This window comes from Dryobates pubescens, chromosome 9 (genome assembly GCF_014839835.1).
Source record: "Dryobates pubescens isolate bDryPub1 chromosome 9, bDryPub1.pri, whole genome shotgun sequence".
NCBI classification, from domain to species: domain Eukaryota; kingdom Metazoa; phylum Chordata; class Aves; order Piciformes; family Picidae; genus Dryobates; species Dryobates pubescens.
Window position 1 is genome coordinate 35,928,678 of NC_071620.1, and position 23,185 is coordinate 35,951,862.

Genomic DNA, 23,185 nt, shown 5'->3' on the forward strand with positions numbered 1-23,185 from the left:
AAACAGCTGCAAGTGATGAACTCTTAGGATCATGGAGTTATGTTGGTTCAAAGACAGCTTTAAGATTGAGTCCAACCAGTAACCCAGCACTGCCACTAAACCATGTGCCTCAGCACCACATCTACACAGCTTTTAAATCCCCCTCTAGGAATGGGAATTCCACTGCTTTCCCGGGGAGCCTGTTCTAGGGTTTGACAATCCTTTCAGTTAAGAATTCTTTGCTGATATCTAATCTAAACTTTACCTGGTGCAACCTAAGGCAAATTCCTCTTGTGCTATTGCTTGTTACTTGGGAGTAGAGACCAATGCCTACCTTGCTACAACCTCCATGCAGATAGTTGTTTTAGAGTCTTAGAGTCATGAAAGAAGAGTGACTTCCCTGATCATCCTACTCTGACACCAGAGTAGGAAATTTCTATCCCATCAGTCCAGCAAGGTGCTCTCTACATCATAAATCTTTATGAAACTCTTCTGTTAAAGAGTTATTGTATCCTGGCCTAGAATTAGCTGAGTTGCAGATGAAGAAACCCCCCACAAAACACATTTAATGTATAGTATGTTATGAAACACATCTATCTGCAAGATAGGTTGGCATATTCTTGGCCCCCTCTAGAAAGGGCAAAGAGAAAAAAATTCATTTCTTGGCTCACCCACCACAATTGTCTGGTAGAAAGGAATCTAATGAGAGCCAGTCGTACCTTGCGTGTCCAAAAGCTAACAAATTCCCTGGTACTTCTTCCCCAGTGCACTGTGATATAAATGTTTGTTTTGCTCCAAATTCCAGTTTGCTTAGTGCATGGTTGGAGTAGATGATCTCTAGGGTCCCTTCCAACCTAAGCCATGCTATGACGTTGCTAAAGCAGAATCACAGTATGTTAAGGAGTTGGAAGGACCTCGAAAGATCATCTGGTCCAACCCCCCTGCCAGAGCAGGATCACCTAGAGTGAGTCACGCAGGATTGCATCTAGGTGGGTTTTGAATGTCTCCAGTGAAGGAGACTGCACAACATCTCTGGGCAGCCTGCACTAGTGTTCTGTCACCCACACAGTGAAAAAGCCTTTCCTTATGTATATGTGAAACCTCTTATGCAAATAGTCAAATATCAATTTTGCATCTAAACAGAGAAAGGAAAAGGTAAAATTGAGAAGCAACACTACATATCTTCTCAAAAAGTATGTAAGTTCTTGGAAGCTGTTGCGAATCAGTGAAAACCATGGCTTTTATTTCTAAGCAAAATCCACCTTGCCAAGAAAAGACACTATAGGGGTTTGGTGATAAGGCAAACAACTGCTCATTTCCACTAGGAGTTAGAGGTAATGACTTAGGCAAGCATTTCTCTAATCAGTTGTTTCCAGTTTCAACATACCTACTTTTAGAACCCAAGTTGCTAGCTGAAAAGGCTTTGTTTTGATTAATGTCAGAATTTTCATTTAAAAGAGTCAGAAATGTCAAATTATTGTTACACAGGAAGTTTTGTTTCTGGATCAGACTGACACTTCGTTTAGCAGCCTGAATAAACATCTAGTTTAAAAGCCAATGCAACACAATGTAGGGGGAAAAAACACTCTGAAATCTGAGCAAGTGCTTCCAATACTGAAAGCGGGTTCTGCCTGTACACACGTCAGCACTTTGGGACTGCAAAATACCTTTGGAATTTTGGCATTTTAGAGCAATTGAAACTAAAAATCAAAGCAAATATTCCAAAATCAGATAAGCCACTTCCTGTCTTCTCCTTTAACAAAAAAAATTCTCGTACCCAAGATATAAAGAGAGAGGCCCATGCAGGAAGCTTCATAAGATCTCTTTCAACTGTGTAGCTTTCCTTCTTGCCATATGCAGCAGGTAGATATTGCAACATTGCTCATTTTCAGATTTGTAGTAAAATATCTCAAGATATTTTCATCACTATTAATTAGTTACCACAGTCACTGATGTATTGCTGGGCAAGGCCCTCAGCTTTTATTAGCAATTAAAACAGCTTTACACTCGTTGCTCACACAGCTGTGAGGAAGAGTTGGAAAATTCAGACTACTAAAATTTACTGAAGCCAGGGAGAAAATAAATCTTGTGAATTACACTAACCACATGGTTTGGGGGAATTTGCCTCAGGATTTGAGAATGCCTGAAGCAGACTATGCCCAGCTCACAATTATGTCAATTATGTTTCATTTCATATATCAGGATTGTCACAGAGTGAATCATTACTACAGGTGTCCTCAGGGACACAGAGCTCAGGCAGCCTAATGCTACATGCTAAAAAGCTCTCTTAGCTAATGCCTATAAGAAAATGCTTGCACACAGATGCCTGTATAATTCACCACCAAACCAGTACTTAGCAGAAATAGAGTCTGTTGACTCTGAACACACATAACATACAGAGGATGTTGTATGAGAACAACCCCGAGCCCTGCTTTCAAGGAATGCCAACCTTAACGCAAGACAGCTTACAACAGCAGTTAATTCAAAGCAGATAAATTGTGAAATCCACATGAGATAACAGAACTGCACTGAGGGTAGAAACAAATGTCAGAAAGGTAAAAAATGTACTTACTTAGATCCTTGTGTCTTCTTCACCACTACAAAGTCCCTCTGATAGAGGCACCTCCCAGCTGAGTATCAGTCCCTTGTTCTTAGACTGTATTTAGAAAAGAGAGCAAGGCACAAACATCCAGCTTCACTTTTCACAGCCCCCAGACCTTGCCTTGGGCTTTGCTTCGCTTTGAATTTTTCCCTCCTGCCTGGCCTTAACTACTGTCACCTGCCAGTAATTTCCTGCTCCCACTCTGGGAGCTCCCAGTTTGCTTTAGCACAAAATTAGCTGTCCCTACTCACATCAGATGATCAAGTTCCCCCTGAAACAGATTGGGAGCATTGGCAGAGTGAATGGATGTGGCTCAGCGCCAGGGTAGGAGCAGAAGTGAGCTGGGATGTGGTACCAAGCAGGTGGAAAACAGTGTTTCCCTAAACTATCCCAGTAGGTGTGCAGCAGCACATCTGCCTGGGCCTCAGTGTGTTCCTTCTTTCTTCCTTCTCTCCACTTTCTGCAAAAACTTTGTGGTTGAATTTCCTGTTTCACTGAACCTTGAGTAGATGTTTATATGGATGGAGAGAGGTCCAGCAGGTTGAGGGAGGGTATTCTGCCCCTCTGGTGAAATCCCACCTGCAATGTTGTGTCCAGCTCAGGAGCCTTCAGCACAGGAAAGACATGGATGTGGTGGAGTGGTTCCAGAGAAAACCATCAGAAAAAATTATCAGAGGGCTGGAACACCTCTGCTGTGAGGACAGGCTCAGAGTGTTGGGGTTGTTCAGGATGGGGAAGAAAAGGGGAAACCTTATTGCAGCCTTTCAGTACTTAAAGGAGGTGTGTAAGAAAGATGGGAACAGTGTTTTTAGCAGGGTTTGTTCAGTAGCACAAGGGGTGATGGTTTTAAACTGAAGGGCGCTTTAGACTAGGTATAGTGAAGACATTGTTTTATGTGGAGGGTGGTAAAATGCTGGCCCAGGTTGGCCAGAGAGGTGGTAGATGTCCCATCTCTGGAAACATTCCAGGTCAGGTTGAATATGGCTCTGAGCAACCTGATTGAGTTGAAGATGTCTCATTCTACGTTTCTGTGAAGGCACAGATATGACCTTTCATGGGTATTTGCTTGCTGCAGTGAAATTGCAAAGACTCCAGGAACTGTGGGGTGTTAGACTTCAGATCCTATCTGGCGCTCATCCTTTCTCTGCTATTTTTCTACATCCAAACTTTATCCCTTATCTCCACTGAAGGATATGTATCTTACTTCTGGTACATGGGAAACAAAGCAGATGGTCTCAGTCTGTGGGACAGGTGTCCACATCAGAAAACTGTCACTGTACTTGACACCTTCCCAGCCATACTGGCCAAGATCTTCCAGAAAAGCAAAAAACATACCTTGCCATTTTGCATACATTTACATTCATTTGCATACATTTGGGCACCTACTGAAGAGAAGCACATGCCTTCCCATTTTTAAAGTTGCACTACAGCAAAACCTGAAAAACATTGGTGTGAAGATAACTGGTTAAGTGCTGACTGCTTTGTGCCTTTGATATACAGATGACTGATAAAAAGGGCCTTTCCTTGCCACAGTCCTGTTCCTGCCTTTTGTCAGGGGGATCAGTCTTAAGGAGGAGGAGTAGAGGAAGGAGCTCAGAACAGCACTGCCCCCTCCCTAGAAAGTCTCAAGGCAGCTGAAAGCTCTTTTCTTCTAGGAAGAGACTGGTGACACAGCAGCAAAAAACCATACTCATATATTATTTTTTTTCTTTTTCTGGCAAGAGATTTTTTTCTCCTCCGACATCAACCAGCCACCACAGGATCTCCACGCTCATTGTTCCTGAGTGAGGCAGAGAGATTTCATTGGGATTGTGATGGTTGGAGCGCCCAGGACATCTGGATGTGAATAATCTGAATTAGGGGAGAAGTTAATGAAATGCAGGAGGATACTGAAGTTCCTCAGTGCAACGTTGCTGTCTGAGTTCACAGGAAATCATCCTATGGGGAGCCTTACATCCAGTATCGGGGTAAAACAAACAAACCAAAAAAACCCCAAGAACCCAAAGAAACCAAACCAGCAGATTGCTCAATGCTGTCTATAGGCCATCATTGGAAGGGCAAAAACCCCAGAGATCCCTTAGTGCAATCTGCTTGACTGAAGTGCAGTGCTGCCCACAGGGACAGCATCCACAGGGTGAGAAGAGCCACCCTGTCCCTATCCTGCATGGGGATGGTTGGGGCACATGCTGGGGCATGGTACTTGCTCCTTAGCAAGGTCCCCCATGAAATGCTGTGATTACAGAGACTCTGGCCTAAATAGGAAATGCTGTGTGTGTTTACCAGTGCTTGGTGAGGCAGAAGGGAATGAAGAGGAGTGTATTCATGGGAACCTATTTGATTGCTTCATTTTTATGGTCATTGCCTGAGTATTGGTTGTTCTGTACCCCAGCCCTGATGGTGTGATGTTGCACTGGGGAAGAGGGAGGGACTGTCTGAAGGTGAATAGCAGCAAGGCCAAGGCCATCCCTGCCAGGGTTTCAAAGACACTAGGTTTGTCCAACCTGCTGTGTGTGGTTGTGGCAATGCTCAGAGTGATTTTCAACCCCAAGGACCTTTGCCTATGAATCCCCCCAGCTTCCTCACCCCCTCCGTAGCCTATCTACAAATCAGCTCTTTTGTTTGTTATTTTTGTTCTTTCACAGGCCGTTCTCTTTCCCACTTGTTCCTCTGGCATGAGGGAAAAACAGTCACCGAGGCTTCCCGAGATGAGCTAAAGACATGGCTGCACCCCCCAGCTGTGAGTGAGGAAGATGATGCTTGTCTTCACTCATGTGACAGCCTGTTACACAAAACCAGCAGCAACGCTCCCCCCACTTTTGAAAAACAAACAAACAAACACCCCCAAAACTTACGTAACTCTGCAGCTAATCTTCCATAATCTTCACTAATCTTGAGCAAGGCATTTAAATCTGAGGAATAAGCCTATTCTTGCTCAACGCCCAGCCTTTCTGTACAGCAAGAAGAGAAACAAATAGAAAGTTCACAGCCTTGTGACTATTCCTTTCAATGAGAGCGAAGCGGCAGCGGGTCCTGAGCCTGCTCCAGAGCAAACCCTCCTGCGCTGCCATTTCCCATGCACAGTCACTGAGGACCTTAAGGGAAAAGAAGCTTTTGGATCGATTATCTCTTACTCTGAGCTAAAGGATGGGAATCTCTACTGTTGCAATGTACCATTGCCTTGCCTTTGTCTGGTATTTTTTTGTTGCCTATTCAATCACACATGTGAGCACAGAAGAGCGGCCATCTGAAGTGTTCCTTTATGGTGGGCAGTGGAAATATTTGACAGTCCTCAATCTGGTAAGCAAATCGTGTTGTACAGTGATACCAATATGTCTATTTGTTTGTCTGCCATCTGTGCCTCAAGACATATGCAGCTGGTGTATTTGCTGCTGTTAAACTGCTTCCTTTAACGATTTATACCCCAAAGGAAACTAAGCAGGGATCCATGCTTGTGCCGTGAAATGTATCGACAGGTTTTGTGCAGGAAGAACACTGGTGAGCTGCTTGGCTTTCAGAAAGTCTGCTGAAGCTAGCTGCCTCCTTCTAAAAGAGACAAGCTGTCAGTGAGGAGAGGAACAGAAAGGTGGGGTATGTCCAGCCAGACACGTGCAGGTTTGTTTCATGTCATCTATCTCCTGAGCTCAACACATGTTATAACGCTGCTTGGAGATTTACTTTGATGTTTTTAATAGGTTTTTATGTCCTGTGAATTACAGAAAATGTAAAGCAAAACATAGCATCTTGCTAATTTGGCCATTCAGAATACATGTTTAGTTTGATAATCAGTTGAGAGCATGAGGGAAAGGAATTCCAGCCTCTGAGAGAAGTGCTTGTGAATTTATCATGTGTCTTAACAGAGCTACCAACTGCAGTTCCTAAAAGTACAGAGAAGAACACAGACTGTGAAGTGTTCTGGTTCTCCTAATATGCTAATGTTTTACAAGCTAGAAATCAAACTGGAAGCATGTGAGATATCCTGGAGCAGAATGTTTGTACACAGTCCAAGAGCTTCATCTGTGACTTGTGGCAGTGGGGTGGAAAGAGTGGATGTGTGGAGAGGGTTGCTACAAGGGACAAATTTCAGGGTCATTTGCTAATCTGAAGGATGACCACAGGGATCTCCCGTGGCCTTTCATCCATTCTGTGTGATCATCAGAGTTAAATATCAATGCGTGGTCTGGCCCAGCCTGTATTTTTGTCTTGACTTTTACTCTTCAGAAGGAGACATCTCATAGTGAAGGTAGCTCCCAGTGTGCCTCCCCAGCTCCAAGTGGGGCTTTTGATGACACCCCAGAGGTTGGAAAATCTGGATTCCTTCCAACCTTGACTGTTAAACATTTGCAACCAAGAGGTGATTGAATGTCATGTGAGGCAGCTAACAACAGCCCAGGCTTCAGGGAGCCACAGCGTCCTTCTCAGTGGCCAAGCTGGCTGTGGAAGGATGAAGGCACACATATGGCTGAAGTCAGGCTGGCTTAGGTATGGTTTGTTGTTATGTTGTCTTTGTATCAGTACATCTAGGCTTTTTGTGATGCTTAAAAAAAAAAAAGATTTTTCTGAAATGTGAGCAATCAACTAGTCAGGATTCAAGTTTCTGAAGGATATTCAATTTGTCCTGCTTGGATGTGTGAGTAGACTAAAACACCACCAGCCAAGTCCCTGGCAAGGGACTGTTTGTCCAGCTCTTCTCCTTTGTATCATTTGGGAAAGCTGGACCCATTAAAATATCATCCATGCTTAGATGCAAAACAACATCTCTTCTCCCATCCCTTGGCACCATTATAATGAGATCTAACACCCAGTACATGACATGTCTCTAAAGCATGACATCAAGAGGAGAAGGCAAATAACTCATCTTCCAGTATTTTGAGATGCAGAAATCCTCACTGAAATCATCACTCATCTTCCCCTAGTGACCAGCAGTGGGTAATTGGAGAAAGGCTGCACAAGACAAGAGCACGTGTAAGCACAAAAGGAACTGTTCGTGGCTCTCCCCTCAGGCTGGCATATTGACTTACTCAAACAGAAAATAAATCCAAACCAAGGTAGCTAACACCCACTCAAAGCCTTCCTTTCATCTATCTAAAGGAAAAACATACCTGTTTGTACTTGTGGTGCTCAGCAACAGGACCAGGGGCAATGGGCAAAACTGGGACATGGGAGGATCCACCTGAACATGAGGAAAAAATTCTTACCTGTGAAGGTGCCAGAGCACTGGACCTGGCTGGGGAGAGATGTTGTGGAGTCTCTTTCTCTGCAGACTTTAAAAAACACTGGTTGGATGTGGTCCTGTGCAACCTGATCTAGGCGTACCTGCTTTGGTAGGGAGATTGGACTAGATGATCTCCAGAGGTCCCTTCCAATTCCTACCATTCTGTGATCCTATGAATTGCATTGGAATGCTGGGGTAGGAGAGCAATCAGAAGCTTCCCACTGGGTTGTGCTTGTTCAGTGGCGCTGCTGTGGTGGGCAGGGCTGGGTTGTGCAGTGGAGGCTTCCCCAGAGCCGAATATGAAGAGGGCTTGTTAAGCTCTTCTGCCTGTCTCCTGCTGGACTACAGTTGCCTGGCTTCTGGCACTGGATGGCTGAAATGCTTGGAAAATTTCCCCCCAAAAATTCCTCTTCAGAATTGCATTTAAATGGGGTCTCCTGTGGAAAGCTGCTGTGGCCAGCTCACTCTGATCTGAAATGGAAATACAGGGAAGCATGACATTATCTGGGGATGGAAATGCAGCTTGACTCTGAGCTCTGCTAGAGGGATGCTGGAAGAATTTCTTCTAGATATGACCCTCGTGGCTCTCCCCAGAGAGCTACAGCTCCGACCTTACTTCAGATTCATTTATCTAGTTAATGGTCACAGCAATCAAAATTCAGAAAGGAAATATTTTTGTAAGGGAAAAAAAAAAGATAAGTGGAGTTTGTATCAGAGGAGTTCATTGACCAATTATTGAACAAGCAGAGAAATGGCAGATAAAACAGTTTGATATTCATCTGTCTGTGACACAAAACAGCACAAGCTGAATCATTCATTGCCTGAAATACCCGAGCTCATAAGAATCTACTCCCTGCTGTCAGTCTATTAGTAAGTCATTGCACCATGAGCACACTGCACCTTAAAAAACTAGTAATTGCATTCCTGTCTCATTTTATTCCATTCCTGCCCTGTTTTATTCCATTTGCACCCCATTGTATTCCTTATGCTTTTGTCTCAGTACTGAGATACCTCTCAGTTCTCCTGAAAGCTATTTTGTATTTATTGCAAAATAGCCACAGTATTTAGCATATGTATTTTCCACTCACTGTCATGTGTCTATGCTAAATGTTGATTGTTATGTCTAATAACCTGCTCAAAATATTGGATTTATCCTCCTTGCCCCCCCCAAGAGCAGAGCTTACAGTCTGATTTATTTGTACTAGTTGGAAATTTCAGTCTACACATAAGGCTAGGTCCACTACGTGAAAGTAAATCATGTCAGGTTAGTTAAACACAAACACCTCTTTAATCACCGCAGCAGATAAAACTTCAGGTTTGTCTTGCTCACTGTGACGCTCAGTCTGGAAATCGATCTGGCCCAATGCAGCATTTCTGCAGCGCCCAGAGAGAGCCACAGAGCTCTGTGGGCTCTACAGAGAGGAAAGCAGCATCTCTCCAACAGGGATAATCATATCCACATTCGCCTTTTCAGGCTAATCGTTAGCTTTCTGAATGCTTCCAGTCTTCTTTCTGTTCCTGCGGGAATGCTTTGGGGGATCCTCTTTATTTACAGCCGGTGGATTTATGTTCCGCTGCCATGGATTTGTAAGCGCCAGCACCGATGTTTGGGAAATACACAGGACATCTGGAATAATTTGCAGTTTTCATGGCAATTGTTTCATTTTGGTTTGTTTGGGGTTTTTTGTGTGTCAGTGTTTTCCCAATAGTGAGGGACTGTGAGATCTGGATGCACCTCTTAGAGGATTAAGCCTAGAAGAACACAGATTTAGACCTTCGATTTGAGTCTACTGGAGGTGCACCCAGCCCAGACCGAGCATTACTTGGAATGGCTCTAGCCAGGTTCACTTTTCTGGCTTGAAAATTACTTGAGTGTTCTTCCACTGCTCCTGGAGATAGAGGGTAATCACAAACTAACTGAAACCCCTTTGAAACCACAGTGAGGAACAAGGGTAGAGCCACGAGCAATGCAAAACCAAGCTTCTCAGACTGCTTCAGGAGTTTTCCCTCTCCATGTTCAGACAGGGAAAGGGGTCAGGTTACACATTCAGATAAGCATTTTCCACACAGAAGATAACATCTGTTTCCCCTGCACATGACAGAATATTTACCAGGCTGAGAATGTGGCTGTTTTGGGACTGTTTCTTTTCAGAAATGTTTGTTTTAGTTAATTTTGAAGAGGGGGAAGAAGCAGCCTATCCCTGTCCCATGATTAATGTAAGGCTGACCACGAACAAGATAATAATAGCCCCATCCTCTGGGAACCAGGCCTCTCCCTAATTGCTTTATTGGCAATTAGTCACCATGTGTCACTAGACTGTCACCACCCTCATGTTCATTTTTCATGCTTTTGCAGAAAGATACTGCTGGCTTTACAGGGTGTAACAAGAGCTTCTGTTTATTACTGGGCTTTTCTTGGCTTTTCAGGGGCTGAATTTTGGTGTCCTGGTGGAGCCGAGGACTTGGGCAGACGTTTGGGTGGAACATGGGCTTGAGTCTAAGTACACTGTGCCCCAGTATAGACGTTTCTGAGCTAGAACCATGACTTGGAAGGCTGAATCCCAACTGACTGAAATTATCCCTGCAGTAAGAGAGGCTAATTGTGATTATGGGGAGAGAGCAAGCAAGTTACAGTTAAAAGAGTTGGTTTGAGTGCCTCAGAACTGAACCAGACCATATGTGGGTTCTGATGAAACTGTTTGAGTTGTTTCATGTAAAAATGTGGTTCTTCACCCTATGCTCTTGAGAGGAAACGTGGGGCTTTGTAGCTGAACTGCTTGGTGTATGACTGCCACAAACCTCATCCTGGGTGACCCTAGGCCCATCACCATTAGTACCTCTCTGGCTCCACAACTGGCTGTGTGCAGGGAGCAGGGACACTCCACCAGAGACACCTGGCTGCTGTCTACTGTGGCAAGCTCCAGGAAGAATACGTATGGAAGGAGGTCCCTTTTCCCTTTGCTGGGAAGCCAGAGAATGGATGAGGGTGGATGCAGATAACTGCAAGGACAATGTCTGTGCAGATGATGGTAATTTTGCATCCTAGGGAGACTCAGTCTCTGCAAACTAAAGCTTGCAGAAACTCTGGCTTGGTGAAATCATAGCTCCCTTCGTCCCTCAGATATTTTGATAATAAAAGAATTTCTGATGGAAAAGCATTGCACTAATTCTGTCCCCTCCCAAGCACCACCCTTCTCAGCTCCTTCAGAAACTGATGAAGTAACTGGCCACCACTTCAGATTATGATTATTTGCTCCAAATAAATATCTGATTCAGAGTAAGATCATGGCAAAAGAGATCTCATCCTGAAAGCTGTAACAGCCTTTTTCCACTTAAGCATCACTAGTTTGCACTGGGCTGCATTTTCCATATTGTACCACTCTGGGATGACCTAGCCTTGAAAAGAAGAGGCCACCCTGTGAGTTAACAGAACAGAACTAGACTCAGTGTTGAATGCAAGGGAGCAGTACTTTTCTGCAAGGCTTTGCCTTTATGTGTCTGACAAATCCAGTTCAGCTTCATCTGCTGTGTAGCATTAGGGAGAAAATAAAGTAATCAGAGAAGAGATGCTGGCTTAAACCACAATATTGGACAGTTGGATGCACAATTTGTGGATTTCTGTTATGTTACTGTGCACTTACCTAATTCTTTACCAAATCCTCCTAGCACCCTCTCCAAACAGCCTCACCCTCATTATTTGTAAAGGATTTAAAGAAAGAAAAAAACCAAACCAAACCACACACCCTCCCCCAACTCCAAAATTCCTTAGTTGTAAATGGTTTAATTTACTTAGTTGAACTTAGGGAAGTCTGGATCTCTACTAAGCACTTGATATCCTTTCCTGAATCCCTCTGAGTTCAGCAAAAGAGGTTTTGGGTTTGATAATTTTTGCACCTTTTTCTCACAGTAGAACATTTTGAGCTGCTTCACACTGAGATCAGTGATTCCCTGGAAAGCAGGCCTTGTCTTGGCTAAATGGTGGGAGAACTCCCTAGCAACTACTTTACAGGAAACTTTCCCTGGTATATCTTGTTCTGTCCTGCTTCTGCTCAGCTACGTTGAACATAACCATTAATATAGGGAGTGTGAAGGAGCTAGCTCTCAAAATGTCCTTCCACCTCCCCCATCTGAATCACATCACACATCTTTGTTTAGTCTGTTAAATGAGATACTGTTAAAGGTATCTCCCCAACAACATTATTTAATCAGTTTCAGTTAGTAAAAAAGATTTAGCCAAAAGCTATTTCCCCTCATGCAGGCTTGCAGCTCTTGAACAAACCAGCTCCCTGAAGAGCAAGAACAGAGTTCACTGAGGAACATGCTAATTAAAGCTGGATGAGTTTCCCTCATTAGGTGTAATTACTTTAGGTTTTGCAGGCTGTCTTCTATGGGGTGTCCTTCCTGGCTGATGTGTTGAGACTAATTAAGAAGCTGCGATGTGCTAAGTGCGTAATTTCCAGCAGAGACCTTCTTTTCAGTGTCCTGGCTTTCCCAGTGTCCACAGTAAGTAATCTCTGTACCTAAAAATAATGTTTGCATAAGTGATTAGGTGTACATAGATATGAATTGAAAGCTTTCTTCTACCATTGGAAAATGGGTTTGGACTGTGTAGAAGAAGAAACAGTGCTGTAAGCAAAGACTCTTGCACAAACTTTAGGCTCGCTGTCCCCAAGCAATCACAGATTGACCCCAGAGGGTGCTTGAAGTGTAACCTCTCTATTAATCTCAGGGTCCAAATAGCCATGGATTTATCGACTTAATGTATTTCTCTAAAGGGCAACACGGGCCAGGAGGACATGAGAGGGTACCTAAGAGGAAGAAAAGACTCTTGATGTTGTTCAGCCTAGGGAAGAGAAGGCTTCAAGGGAGACCTTACTACAACATTTCAGTACTTAAATGGGCCTATAAGGAAGATGGGGACAGACGTTTTAGCAGGGCCTGTTTTGAGAGGACAAGGGGTGATGAGTTTAGACTATTTAGAAGGAAGGTTATTTTTTTTTATGCTGAGGGTGGTGAAATAGTAGCACAGGTTGCCCAGAGAGGTATTAGATGCTCCATCCCTGAAAACATTCCAGGTCAGGTTGGGCAGGGAGGGCTCTGAGCAACCTAGTCTTGTTGATGTCCCTGCTCAGTGTAAGGTGGTTGGACTAGATAACCTTTAAAGGTCCCTTCCAACCCAACCCATTCTAGGATTCTATGATCTCCTCTGACTCCAGCATGTCTTTAAGTAAGCACTAGAGAGAAACAGATTCACAGAACAATAATTGGGGTCATACCCAAATCAGATTCACCATGGCTCACCTACTCCCTCACAGACAATGCTGTTTATCAAAATGCTGTTTATCTGGTGGTGTGGGTTGGACAGGATCCAATGGGTTACTTACACATGTAGGAACCACTTTGTGTGAGTGAAGCCTGCAGCCACCTCTGAATCTAAAAGGGTTGTTTAAATCTGGTCCACAAGCAGCTCAGCCAGATGGCTCACTAAAAAAGTCCTGCCAGGGACTGAGACAGAGAGACTGGCTAATTCACCTTCTCTGCACAGCAGTGTTCATGACGCTGCTGTCATATCCCCCTCAGGCATCCTCATTGTGCCCGCAGGACAGAGGCATAGGTAGTGTCATTCTTCCAGCATCTCACACTCCTGATTTCCAGTGCTGAGCATAAAGTGTGCTCAAATATAAAGCTAGGCCAAAAAATGCTAATCAGTTTGTAGATAACTGATACCAAACATTTCCTCCAGTTAAGTTCTCCAAGTGTAAAAAAAGGATGCCCACAGTGCAGCTTACACCTGTAGTTTAGGACTTATCTTAGGAATTGTGAAGAGAAGGGTAAGTTGTATACGAATTGTCTTACTGAGCAGAACGAGTGCTGTGTCTTTACAGACAGTCCGTTGAGGAAATCTCCTGGACGATGGAGAGAGCTCATCTGAAAGGCAAAAAACAAACCAAAGTACTCAAAAAAAAGAAGTTGTAATTTAAGCCTAGTGTTCCTCAGAAAATATCAGTGTTGGCAGGTTATAAAGGAGTTTTCACTTGCAGTGTCAACACAGAACACTGAACCTCAGAGCAGATTCCTTTATGTTGTGATATGTGAGATCCGTGAGTTTATCTGGCACTGTCATCATTTTTCATGTAAGAGATGTTTTGCCTTCTCAGAAATGAAAGCACTAGCCAAAGTCTGTCCGGTATGTTTGTCTTCAGTTTTGAGATATCTTTGATTTTGAAATGTCTTTTGTTTTGTGTTTTGGTTCCAGTTTGTGTGTATATCCTTTTGGACACTGTATACCTACAACCGAGAGCTGGTTTACCCCAAAAGCCTTGATGGGGTCATCCCACTCTGGTTAAATCACGCTATGGTGAGTAAGAAACACCTCTGTCTCTTGCAGAGAAAAGAGATATTGCAACAGATGTTCCACTGTTGCATCGTGTCCCTGCCAGAAGAGTTTTTTCTTCCTTACCTCCTCCTTCCTACCTATCTGAATCTGATGTTGAGCTGTAAGCAGCAAACAGATGCATGTGCTTGAAGCAGCACATCTCAAGAAGCCTTTTAGCACAGTGAATCAGTGCTTGTCAAACCTCTGAAGTCAATGAAATGGTCTGTAGTTGTAAGGGGGAAAAAACAAAACAACTCAGTTATTGTAGCTCAAAAAATAAATTGTTTCTGCAAACAGAAGCCTATGAAACACAAAATGGCTGGGGGTATAACAAAGCATTTCTTAACGTTTTAAAAGGGGTAGGAGAAGCAAAGAACATCTGACAGCTCTACAGCTAATAAGCTAATGTCTGTGCAGCTTTGAATAGCTGAATTGCAATGATTGTTTACAGATTTTCTATAAATACTTTCCAGATTTCTCCTTCATTTGCTCTGGCTGTTTTTATGACATGTGGAATAATCACATATTTCTCATCAGTCAAGTGTAAAGAGGCTGACAGTAACATGGAAACCGTGGGCGGATTGTAAGGTCAAGGAGGCCTCGTGAGAGTAATGGGAAGGGGGAGAGAAGGGAGAGGTTCAGTGCTGGACTGAATCAGAGAAGCCAAAAAGTATGAAATAATTGCACAGAAGACTCATTTCTCTCCAGGCTTCACTTCTTAAGTACAATGCTTTGCAACCCACTGCAGCAGTTCCTGATGTGTGTTGAAGGCAAACACGGGAGGACTTGGGGTTGCTGGCTGAGAACCCTCACTGAAGGTTTGGAGCAGCCACTTGCTTTAGAGAGGAGTACTCAGATGTGTGTGCCTGGAATCCAAACACACAGATGAATGTCAGCATTAATGATACCTGGAGTGATAAACTGCTGCCATCCTGCACTTTTAACCTCAACACCTGCTCTCTGCCCACCAATCCATCTCCACCATATCCAAACCTTTGCACAGATGCAAAAGGCCACCACCCTTTCTCAAAATAATTGTCCACTAAAGAGAAAGATACCTTGTGCCCTCAGCACCATGCTGGTTTCAGGTGTGATATTTGGTATGGACAACTGATGGGAGCTCAAGATTGTCACAGTGGTGGAGGTGCTGGGGAAGGGGATCACAGGGAGGAGCTGAGAAGAGATGGGCTTCACTGCTGCCTTCAATCCCAGCGCACAGCTGAGGATTTGCCCTTTGCATTTTCACATTTGTTTATGACGTGAGAAGGTTGAGTGGTACTAGAACACACATTTTTATCTCACGTGCAAGAACTCTTTGCAGGAATCCCTCAAATGTATTAGTTATAACTTTCTTACCCTGCCTACATCTACATTTCATAGCAGAGTCATTCTGACAACAACAAAAAGCTTTTCCATTTCGGAAATGTCAAAAACAGGTGTTAAAAAAAGGAAAACAATTCTTCCTCAAAATCATTTTGACGAGAGAGAAAATTCACATAAAGCAAACCGCTATCACAACCTAGTATTTTATTTCTAAAGCTCTTTATACACTGCAGACATCTTCTGCTTGACAGTTCCTGGGTGGGAAATTTGTGTTACAGTCACTATTGAGCGTAAAACATCCGCCAGCCGCGCAGCCTGCTGCTCCCTAATGACAATCCTCATGTTTTGGGACACCTTCCAACAGGTGCCTTCAGGCTCAGCTGAGGCATTTCATCCTTCCAAGTCAAAATATCTGCTGAGAACACTAGGAAGATCCAGGGAGCTACTGACACTTTAAGGGACAGCCTCCAAGTGGTGATTGCCAAGCAGATGCTCTTTCTTGGGGATCATTTCCTTGCACATTGGTATACTTTATGGCTCTGAGATTACAGACATTTGACGGCAGATTGAGGCAGCATCTATCTGGCTTTGGTGAAGAAAGACTTTGGTGTATCAGTGGTAGACGTCAGTGCCATATCATTCACAGTGGGAGTGTATATTTTTTTTTTATCTTAGTCTATTTTAATGTTGTAAATAGGGAAAGCATATGTTGTTATGCAATTGAAGACTGAACCTAAAACATAATCATGCATAAACAGTTTAGGAATACCAAGCCCCTTGAGTGTGCAGCACCTTCGTTGCAAGAATGAGTTAGCCATTTATTTTTCTCGCATTTACTGCTCTTACAGTGGGGAAGTGTCATTGCCCACCTGGTAGCCCAGAGTCATACAGAGAGCATTACATTTTAGGCATGTTTTTGCATTCAGCAGAAACATTTCTGTTTTACAGAAAGGATGTCTAATGCAGAAAGGAATCTTGCTAATATTTGAAGGATGCTAAATACTTCAGACTACTTGGATTTATTTCCTTGCCTTTCTACTGAGTTTAACTCAAGGGCTGCACCTCCTCTTCCACTTGTTTGCCTGGGATAATTATGCTCTACTATCCTCATAGAATCATTTTGGTTAGAAAAGACCTTTAAGATCAAGTCCAATTGTTAACCCAGCACTTCCAGGTTACCACTAAACCATGACCCTCAGCACCTCATCTACGTGGCTTTTAAATCCCTCTGAGGATGGTGACTCCATCATTACCTTGGGCAGCCTGTTCCAGGATTTAACAACCTTTCTGGGAAATAAATTTTTCTTAATATTCAACCAAAACCTCCCTGGTGCAACTTGATCCTGTTTCCACTTATCCTATTGTTTGTTAGAGTGAAGAGGGTTGACCTTGTCTTGCTACCACCTCTTTTCGAGGTAGTTGTAGAGAGCAAGAAGTTCTTCCCTCAGTCCCTCTTTCTTCAGACTAAACAACCCCAGTTTGCTCAGCCACTCCACATTAGGCTTGTTCTCTAAAGACTTCAGCAGCTTTATTGCCCTTCTCTGTACATGCTCCAGCACCTCACTATCCTCCTTGTGGTGAGGGGCCCAGTATTTGGGGTGTGGCCCCACCAGTGCAAAACAAAGAGGGATGATCACTGCCCTAGTCCTGCTAGCCACACTGTTTCTTGTACAAACCAGGATGCTGTGGCAGTCTTGGCCACCTGGGCACACTGCTGCCTTTTATTTAGCCAACTGTTGACCCCAGGTCCTTTTCTGCTGGGGAGCTCTCCAGACTCTTTAGCACTGCATGAAGATGTCACGACCAAAGTTTAGAACCTGGCACTTGGCTTTGTTGAGCCTTAGACAAAGCTTTCAGCTTTGTGGACAAGAAAACCCTGGAACTCTTACATCTCAATCACAATTATCTTACCTAAACAAGATTTTTGAAGTGGAAGACATCCAAGACAAAAGATGTACTGGCCAATTTGACAAGTCACATTTTTTAGTTCTTTCCCAGCCATCTCTTTTCAAACAACACCTGAATACTCTTCCAACCTGGTGTATTCTATGTATTCTGTTCTCAGAAGGTGACTAACAACTGGAGGCAGCTTGGATTAGATCACATGCATGTTTTATTCAAATTAATGGCAGGACAGGGCAACACAACACTTTGAAGGGGGTGACAGAATTGAATGCTGAAACGAAGAGGGGTGATGGTGGGTCAGAAGAGATCACTCAAACATTTAATCTACAACCAAAGCAAAGATGCACATCGACACTGACCACAAAACCAGTAATGCTACTACTGCCTTTTTGTAAAGGGGGTTAATATTTGCAGTCAGCAAGGCTTATAAAACACATTTCTTGTGAAGAGCACAATTTTCTTTGTTTTCAACCTGCAGCTATGTTTAGTTTAGCCATCTCCTTTCCTAATTTATTCTGTAGCCATGCTGGCATCTCATCTTGACAAAAATCAGCATTTTAGTGTCTTGGGTCATTTACTGACACATAGTTATGAACTCGACATGTTCTGAAGACCTTGTAAGCTCAAGAACTAACAATGAAAGAGGAATGGTAAATGGAAGCACAGAAGTAAAATTACTTACCTGGCAGACTTCAGCAAAGATGACAACAGACCCCACGTGGCCTGAGCCTTTCCAGCATTTATGGATTTGCCTCTAGGTAGCTAATCAGTATCTGAATATAAAACAAGAATGCAGGTGAGAAAATGAGGGTGCCAGAGCACTGAGACAGGCTGCCCAGAGAGGCTGTAGAGTCTTGTTCTGGAGACTCAAAACCCACCTGGACATGATTCTGGATAGCCTGCTCTAGGTGACCCTGCTTTAGCAAGGAGCTTGGACTAGATGATCTCCAGAGGTTCCTTCCAACTCCTACCCTGCTGTGAATCTGGGGGAAAAAAAATGTCGTTTTGGATCAGTACGATTTACCTCCATCTGGAAGAGCAAATAAGTTACATGAAAACACATTGCCATTACTACTATATGAGGGCATCTGTATGAAGGATTATATATTCCTACATCTATTTTAGCATGCTGCTGCAACACTAACCAACAAAAATGTGTGTGTGGAACAGAACCCACTTAGCCAAGCCACCCTAATTGGCCTCCTTCTCCAGATGTGTACATAAGAACCGCCTCAGGTTCATCTTTGACCATCTTACATGATTTTCCTTGAAACTGAGAATTAATGCTTAATAATTCATGCATGCTTACACAAGAAAGAAACATTTCCATTTGTTTGCATTTCACAGTATCTCAATTTTAAGCTGTCTGGCAACTATGGACATTCATAGGCTTCCAATTACATTCAGCTTTTGGCCAAGAAGGAGAATGTGTGCATGAGGGATACGGCACATGAAATTAATCACCCTACACATTTAAGAGCAAGGATGCTTTGCTTTTCCCAGCATTACATATGGTGGGGTTTTTTAAGTTTCCACTTTTGTTGACATAAGCCCATTTCCTCAGGGAGAAAGTATGTGTTTCACAGACAAATGTTATGGCAGGGGATCCTCCCTGGCTGCTGCTACCCTGGCGTGCACAGGTGCAAGCTCCATAACCCACCCCACAAAGGAACAGCTGGAGACAAATATTCCACAGCGAAGGATGTGTCACTTCAGGCTCATGTCAGCTTCCAGCTGCAGCACAACATTGGTTTCTTAGACCATGTATCCAGTGTCAGGGAGAAAGGCAATTAAAATTCTGGCATCGACACAGAGACAAAACATGTGCTAGTGAGCAATGGGATACACAACCAGGGCCTTGCTTCCAAAAACCTGTGTGTGCATGCAGGAAATCCCATCTTTGAAGCTGTTTTACTTTTGATCATAAAAGGTCTGATGTTTGCATCTATTTTTTCACCATAATGTTCCTGAACTATCCTACATGCCTTAGAAAAAGTGTGGGGGAAAGATCATTGCTTTTAGATGAGCATGGACCAACCTGGAAAGTGCAGGAACAGATAGTAGGTGACAGTTTGGAGAACAGGATGCTGGTGTTCAACTGAGCAACAGCTTCCTGACCTGCTCAGTAAAAGTGACAGGCCAGGGGGTGATGGTCTTAAGCTGCATGAAGGGAGATTCAAACAAGATATAAGGAAGAAATTTTTTACGCTGAAGATGGTCAGATGCTGGCACGTCTCACCAGAGAGGTGGGAGATGACCCTTCCTTGTATCATCAGGTTCCATGTCAGGCTAGACAGGGCTCTGAGCAACCTGCTGTAGTTGAAGGAGTCCCTGTTCAGTGCAGGGAGCTTGGAACTAGATGATCTTTAAAGGTCCCTTCTAAGCCAAACCATTCTGTCATTCTATGATACCTTGCGCCATCCATGAAATAAATCTGTGGTTCCCTGCAAATGCACTGATAGCCAAGATTGTAAAAGACAGCTGGTAACTCTAAGAGAGAGTTATTTCTCTAAGCAAATACGGCAATATAGTTAAAGAAATAAAATGAACAATAATGCTTAGGCCCTTCCCATCCTGAAAAATAAAGAGAGGTTAAGAGAAGAGGAAAAATGCATAAGGACAGACTACAAAGAAAATATTAAAGGAGGCATTTGAATGAAGGCACTGTCATAGCAAAACCAAACAACAGCAAAATCAGAAGAGATTTGTTCCAAAATGAAGCCAAGAAAGAAGAGAGCATGCAAAAGTTCAGAAAATCATGAGAAGCATAAAAACTGAACAGAGGTTATGGCGACAGGAAACTGCCTGGTTTTATTATGCTCAGATAACACAGGCTGAAAATGTTTTTGAAAGCACCCAACCCAAGGAAATTTCCATAGACAAGAGGATGTTTCCCAACAAAGAGCTGAATAACAGTAAACACCTCAAGGGTCAACCACTGAACGCTGGTTTCATGCGCTTCCGAAGACAGCACCAAAACTGGTGTTTACTTTTCTTTGCAGTAACATACTGGTGAAGAAGATGCAAGCTTGGGTGTCAGCCATGAGTGATCGTCAGCACACAAGCTCTGCAGGGAATTTGTCTGAAAGGAGAAACACAGGCAGTGGTTCAAAAATACTTGATGGTGTCCAAGCGTGCCCAGTGGAGTTTAGTTTGGCCAGTGGTAACTGTGAAAAAAATCTCCTGCTAACGTCTAAGATGTTAATGGAAAGCAGACTCGGAGGGTAAAGACAAATCAGAAACAACAGCTATGGTCAACTGAGGCATCATTTCCTTCACTCTGGAGTCAAATGGGGTCAAACTGAGTCAAACTGCAACACATACAAGTGATCTCAGCAGCTCTTGGGAGATTATTCATGGGTTTAAAACTCAGACTAGGCTGGAGCCTGCAGCTGAGCACAAACTCTACCCAACCCCATCGTCCAGCCCTAGGAAATTTGTTTTAACTTATATTCTGCATGCTAGATTTTACTTAAATTGCTCTATATACTTAAACACAGCAAAATGAGGATACAATATTGAACAAACAAATGAGTTACTCAGAATAACATGTATGAGAAGTAGAAATGCTCTGTGGTGTCAGCAAACAGAGGAAATAATACGCAGAGAAGACTATTTACCTCAGTTTAAAACTCAAGAACCTGAAATGTGTCCTGGGAAATATACAACATGGGGTAAGGAACAAGAAAATAAAGACGTAGAGGAATGTTACAATGTTATCTCAGCAGGAGATGAGTTAACATGCCAGTATTTCTTAAACATGGGCTGAACTTTATCTGAAACTTTTCCCCTCCCCTATTCACATGCCAGAGTTCATAAGCAACGCAAAGAATGTTGCAATTATATATATATAACTAGTTCAGGTTCACCTGAATTTCTCAGGGGGAAAAAAATATGAAAGAAACCAGTCCCAAGGTAAAAAAAATCACTCTTAAGTGCCAAGAAGAGCTACAGAGGATTTTAAAATCACATGCTTAGAAACAGAATTCAGAGTGTAAGTGGGATTAGTTAACAAAATATCTAGGATAATCTTGAAAGCCTCACAACTTTTATGTTTCCATTGCACAAACAAATAAACAAAAGCCATTTAAAGACTCCTGTCCTTGCAAAAGCCTGTGGGCTGAATGAAAGCTTTCCTCAGCAAGCAGAGGTTATTAGACAAGTAAATATATTAATATGTCAAAGAACATAAGAATAAGTACGGAGAGGATTCCTGCCAAGAGAAGATAAAAGTTCTTTGGGTCAGCTGGGTTCGCTGATAGCCTGACCAGTAAAAACACAACTATTGTTTCAGCTGTTTTTCCTTACCTTGGAGTGAAATAGGTTGGTTTTCTTCCTCCTTCTGTGATAATTATTTTTGACAGTTTCACTGTTTATATGTGAAACCGAGAAACTGTTAATTGAAATACAAAAATGAGTCACTGTTTCCAGCAATTTTTGCCAATGTTTTGATCTGTGTCAATCTGAACTTAATTATTAAGCTTCCTTTAAGGCGAGAGGCAAAACTCAATGTTTGCATTTGGCCCTATACAAATACCACGCTCTTCAGATGAATGTCACTTTAAGGGTATAAGGAACAGCTAAATAGGGTTGAAAGTCTATTTAATGACTATGCTCTAGAGACCTATGGTTAAAATAACTTCAATGAGAAAATACTTTCCTTTTTTTTTTTTTTTTGGGAGGATATGAGAAGTCTTTAAAGCCTTTCAGCAGATATGATTAACCATGATACATGGTCTATCATTAACAATGCTGCCAAAGTCAACGTCTGTCGGCTGTGAGAAGGAAATTGTTTGGAAAGCCAACTGTGTGTCGTGGGCTAAGGGCAGGCTTTGCACCCTGTAGCCACCCACACAGTCACAGGATTGTAGGGGTTGGAAGGGACCTCTGGAGCTCATCTAGAGCAACCCTCAGGATTTCCCTCGAGTAATTAACCAAAGAAAATGTCCAGGCAGGGTTTGAACGCCTCCAAAGACAGAGACTCCACAACCTCACTGGGCAGCCTGTTCAATGCTCTGCCGCCTTCAAACTGGCTGGTGTCTGCTGAATCAGTATGCATCTGCTCTCCTAAATGTTTTGACGTATTCAGTGGAAATTCCACCAGGATTTTACAGTTAATGGACAAACTGGATGACCTGGACGAAGGGACAGAGTGTACCCTCAGCAAGTTTGCTGAGGATACAAAACTATTGAGGGGAGTCGCTGACAAGGAATTACATGAATTCAACAATGGCAAGTATGGAGTCCTGCACCTAGGAAGGAATAAGCCTATGTTAGATGTTGACATGCTGGAAAGCAGCTTTGTGGAGAAGGACCCGAGAGTCCTGGTAGATAACAAGTTCACCATGAGCCAGTAATGTGTCCTTGTGTCTGAGGTGGCCAATGGTATCTATCCCCTCAGTGGTCATTTCTCTGCTTGTCCTTGCTAAGTATTTCCCAGCTACATTTCCCAGTAGGAAAACTAAGGCAATTGCCTTTGGTTCTACCTGCAATGGACACAGAGAGCTTGGACATTGCAGTCATTGCTGAATCACCCTCTTAGGCCCTTGAAATCTCTTTGTCCTTTTCTCTCCAGATGAAACAACTCATTCAGTCCTGATTTCTACACCTGCATGTGGGCTGCTTTCCTGTCATCCTTTCTTGCTGTTTGTACTGTCCTTTTCTGGACATGCTCCAAGTTATCGTGCACCTGTCAGAATGGGGTGCCCTAAATCAGAGGCAGCCAAAACATTGATTCAAGTGAAGCAGCATAGATCCTTCCCAGGTCTTTCTTACACACAATATTCCT

General features: G+C 43.1%; 1 protein-coding gene across 1 annotated transcript in view; it reads left to right on the forward strand.

The window, feature by feature from the left end:
• Positions 1-5,640: 5,640 nt before the first annotated feature.
• The window catches only part of ADTRP (androgen dependent TFPI regulating protein), a 30,472-nt gene continuing 12,927 nt past the window's right edge, over positions 5,641-23,185 (forward strand). Inside the window, exons 1-3 of the mRNA XM_054164022.1 lie at positions 5,641-5,878; positions 12,162-12,296; positions 14,050-14,151. Of these exons, the coding sequence (XP_054019997.1) occupies positions 5,726-5,878; positions 12,162-12,296; positions 14,050-14,151 (390 nt within the window). The 5' untranslated portion in view covers positions 5,641-5,725. The remainder of the gene's footprint in view (positions 5,879-12,161; positions 12,297-14,049; positions 14,152-23,185) is intronic.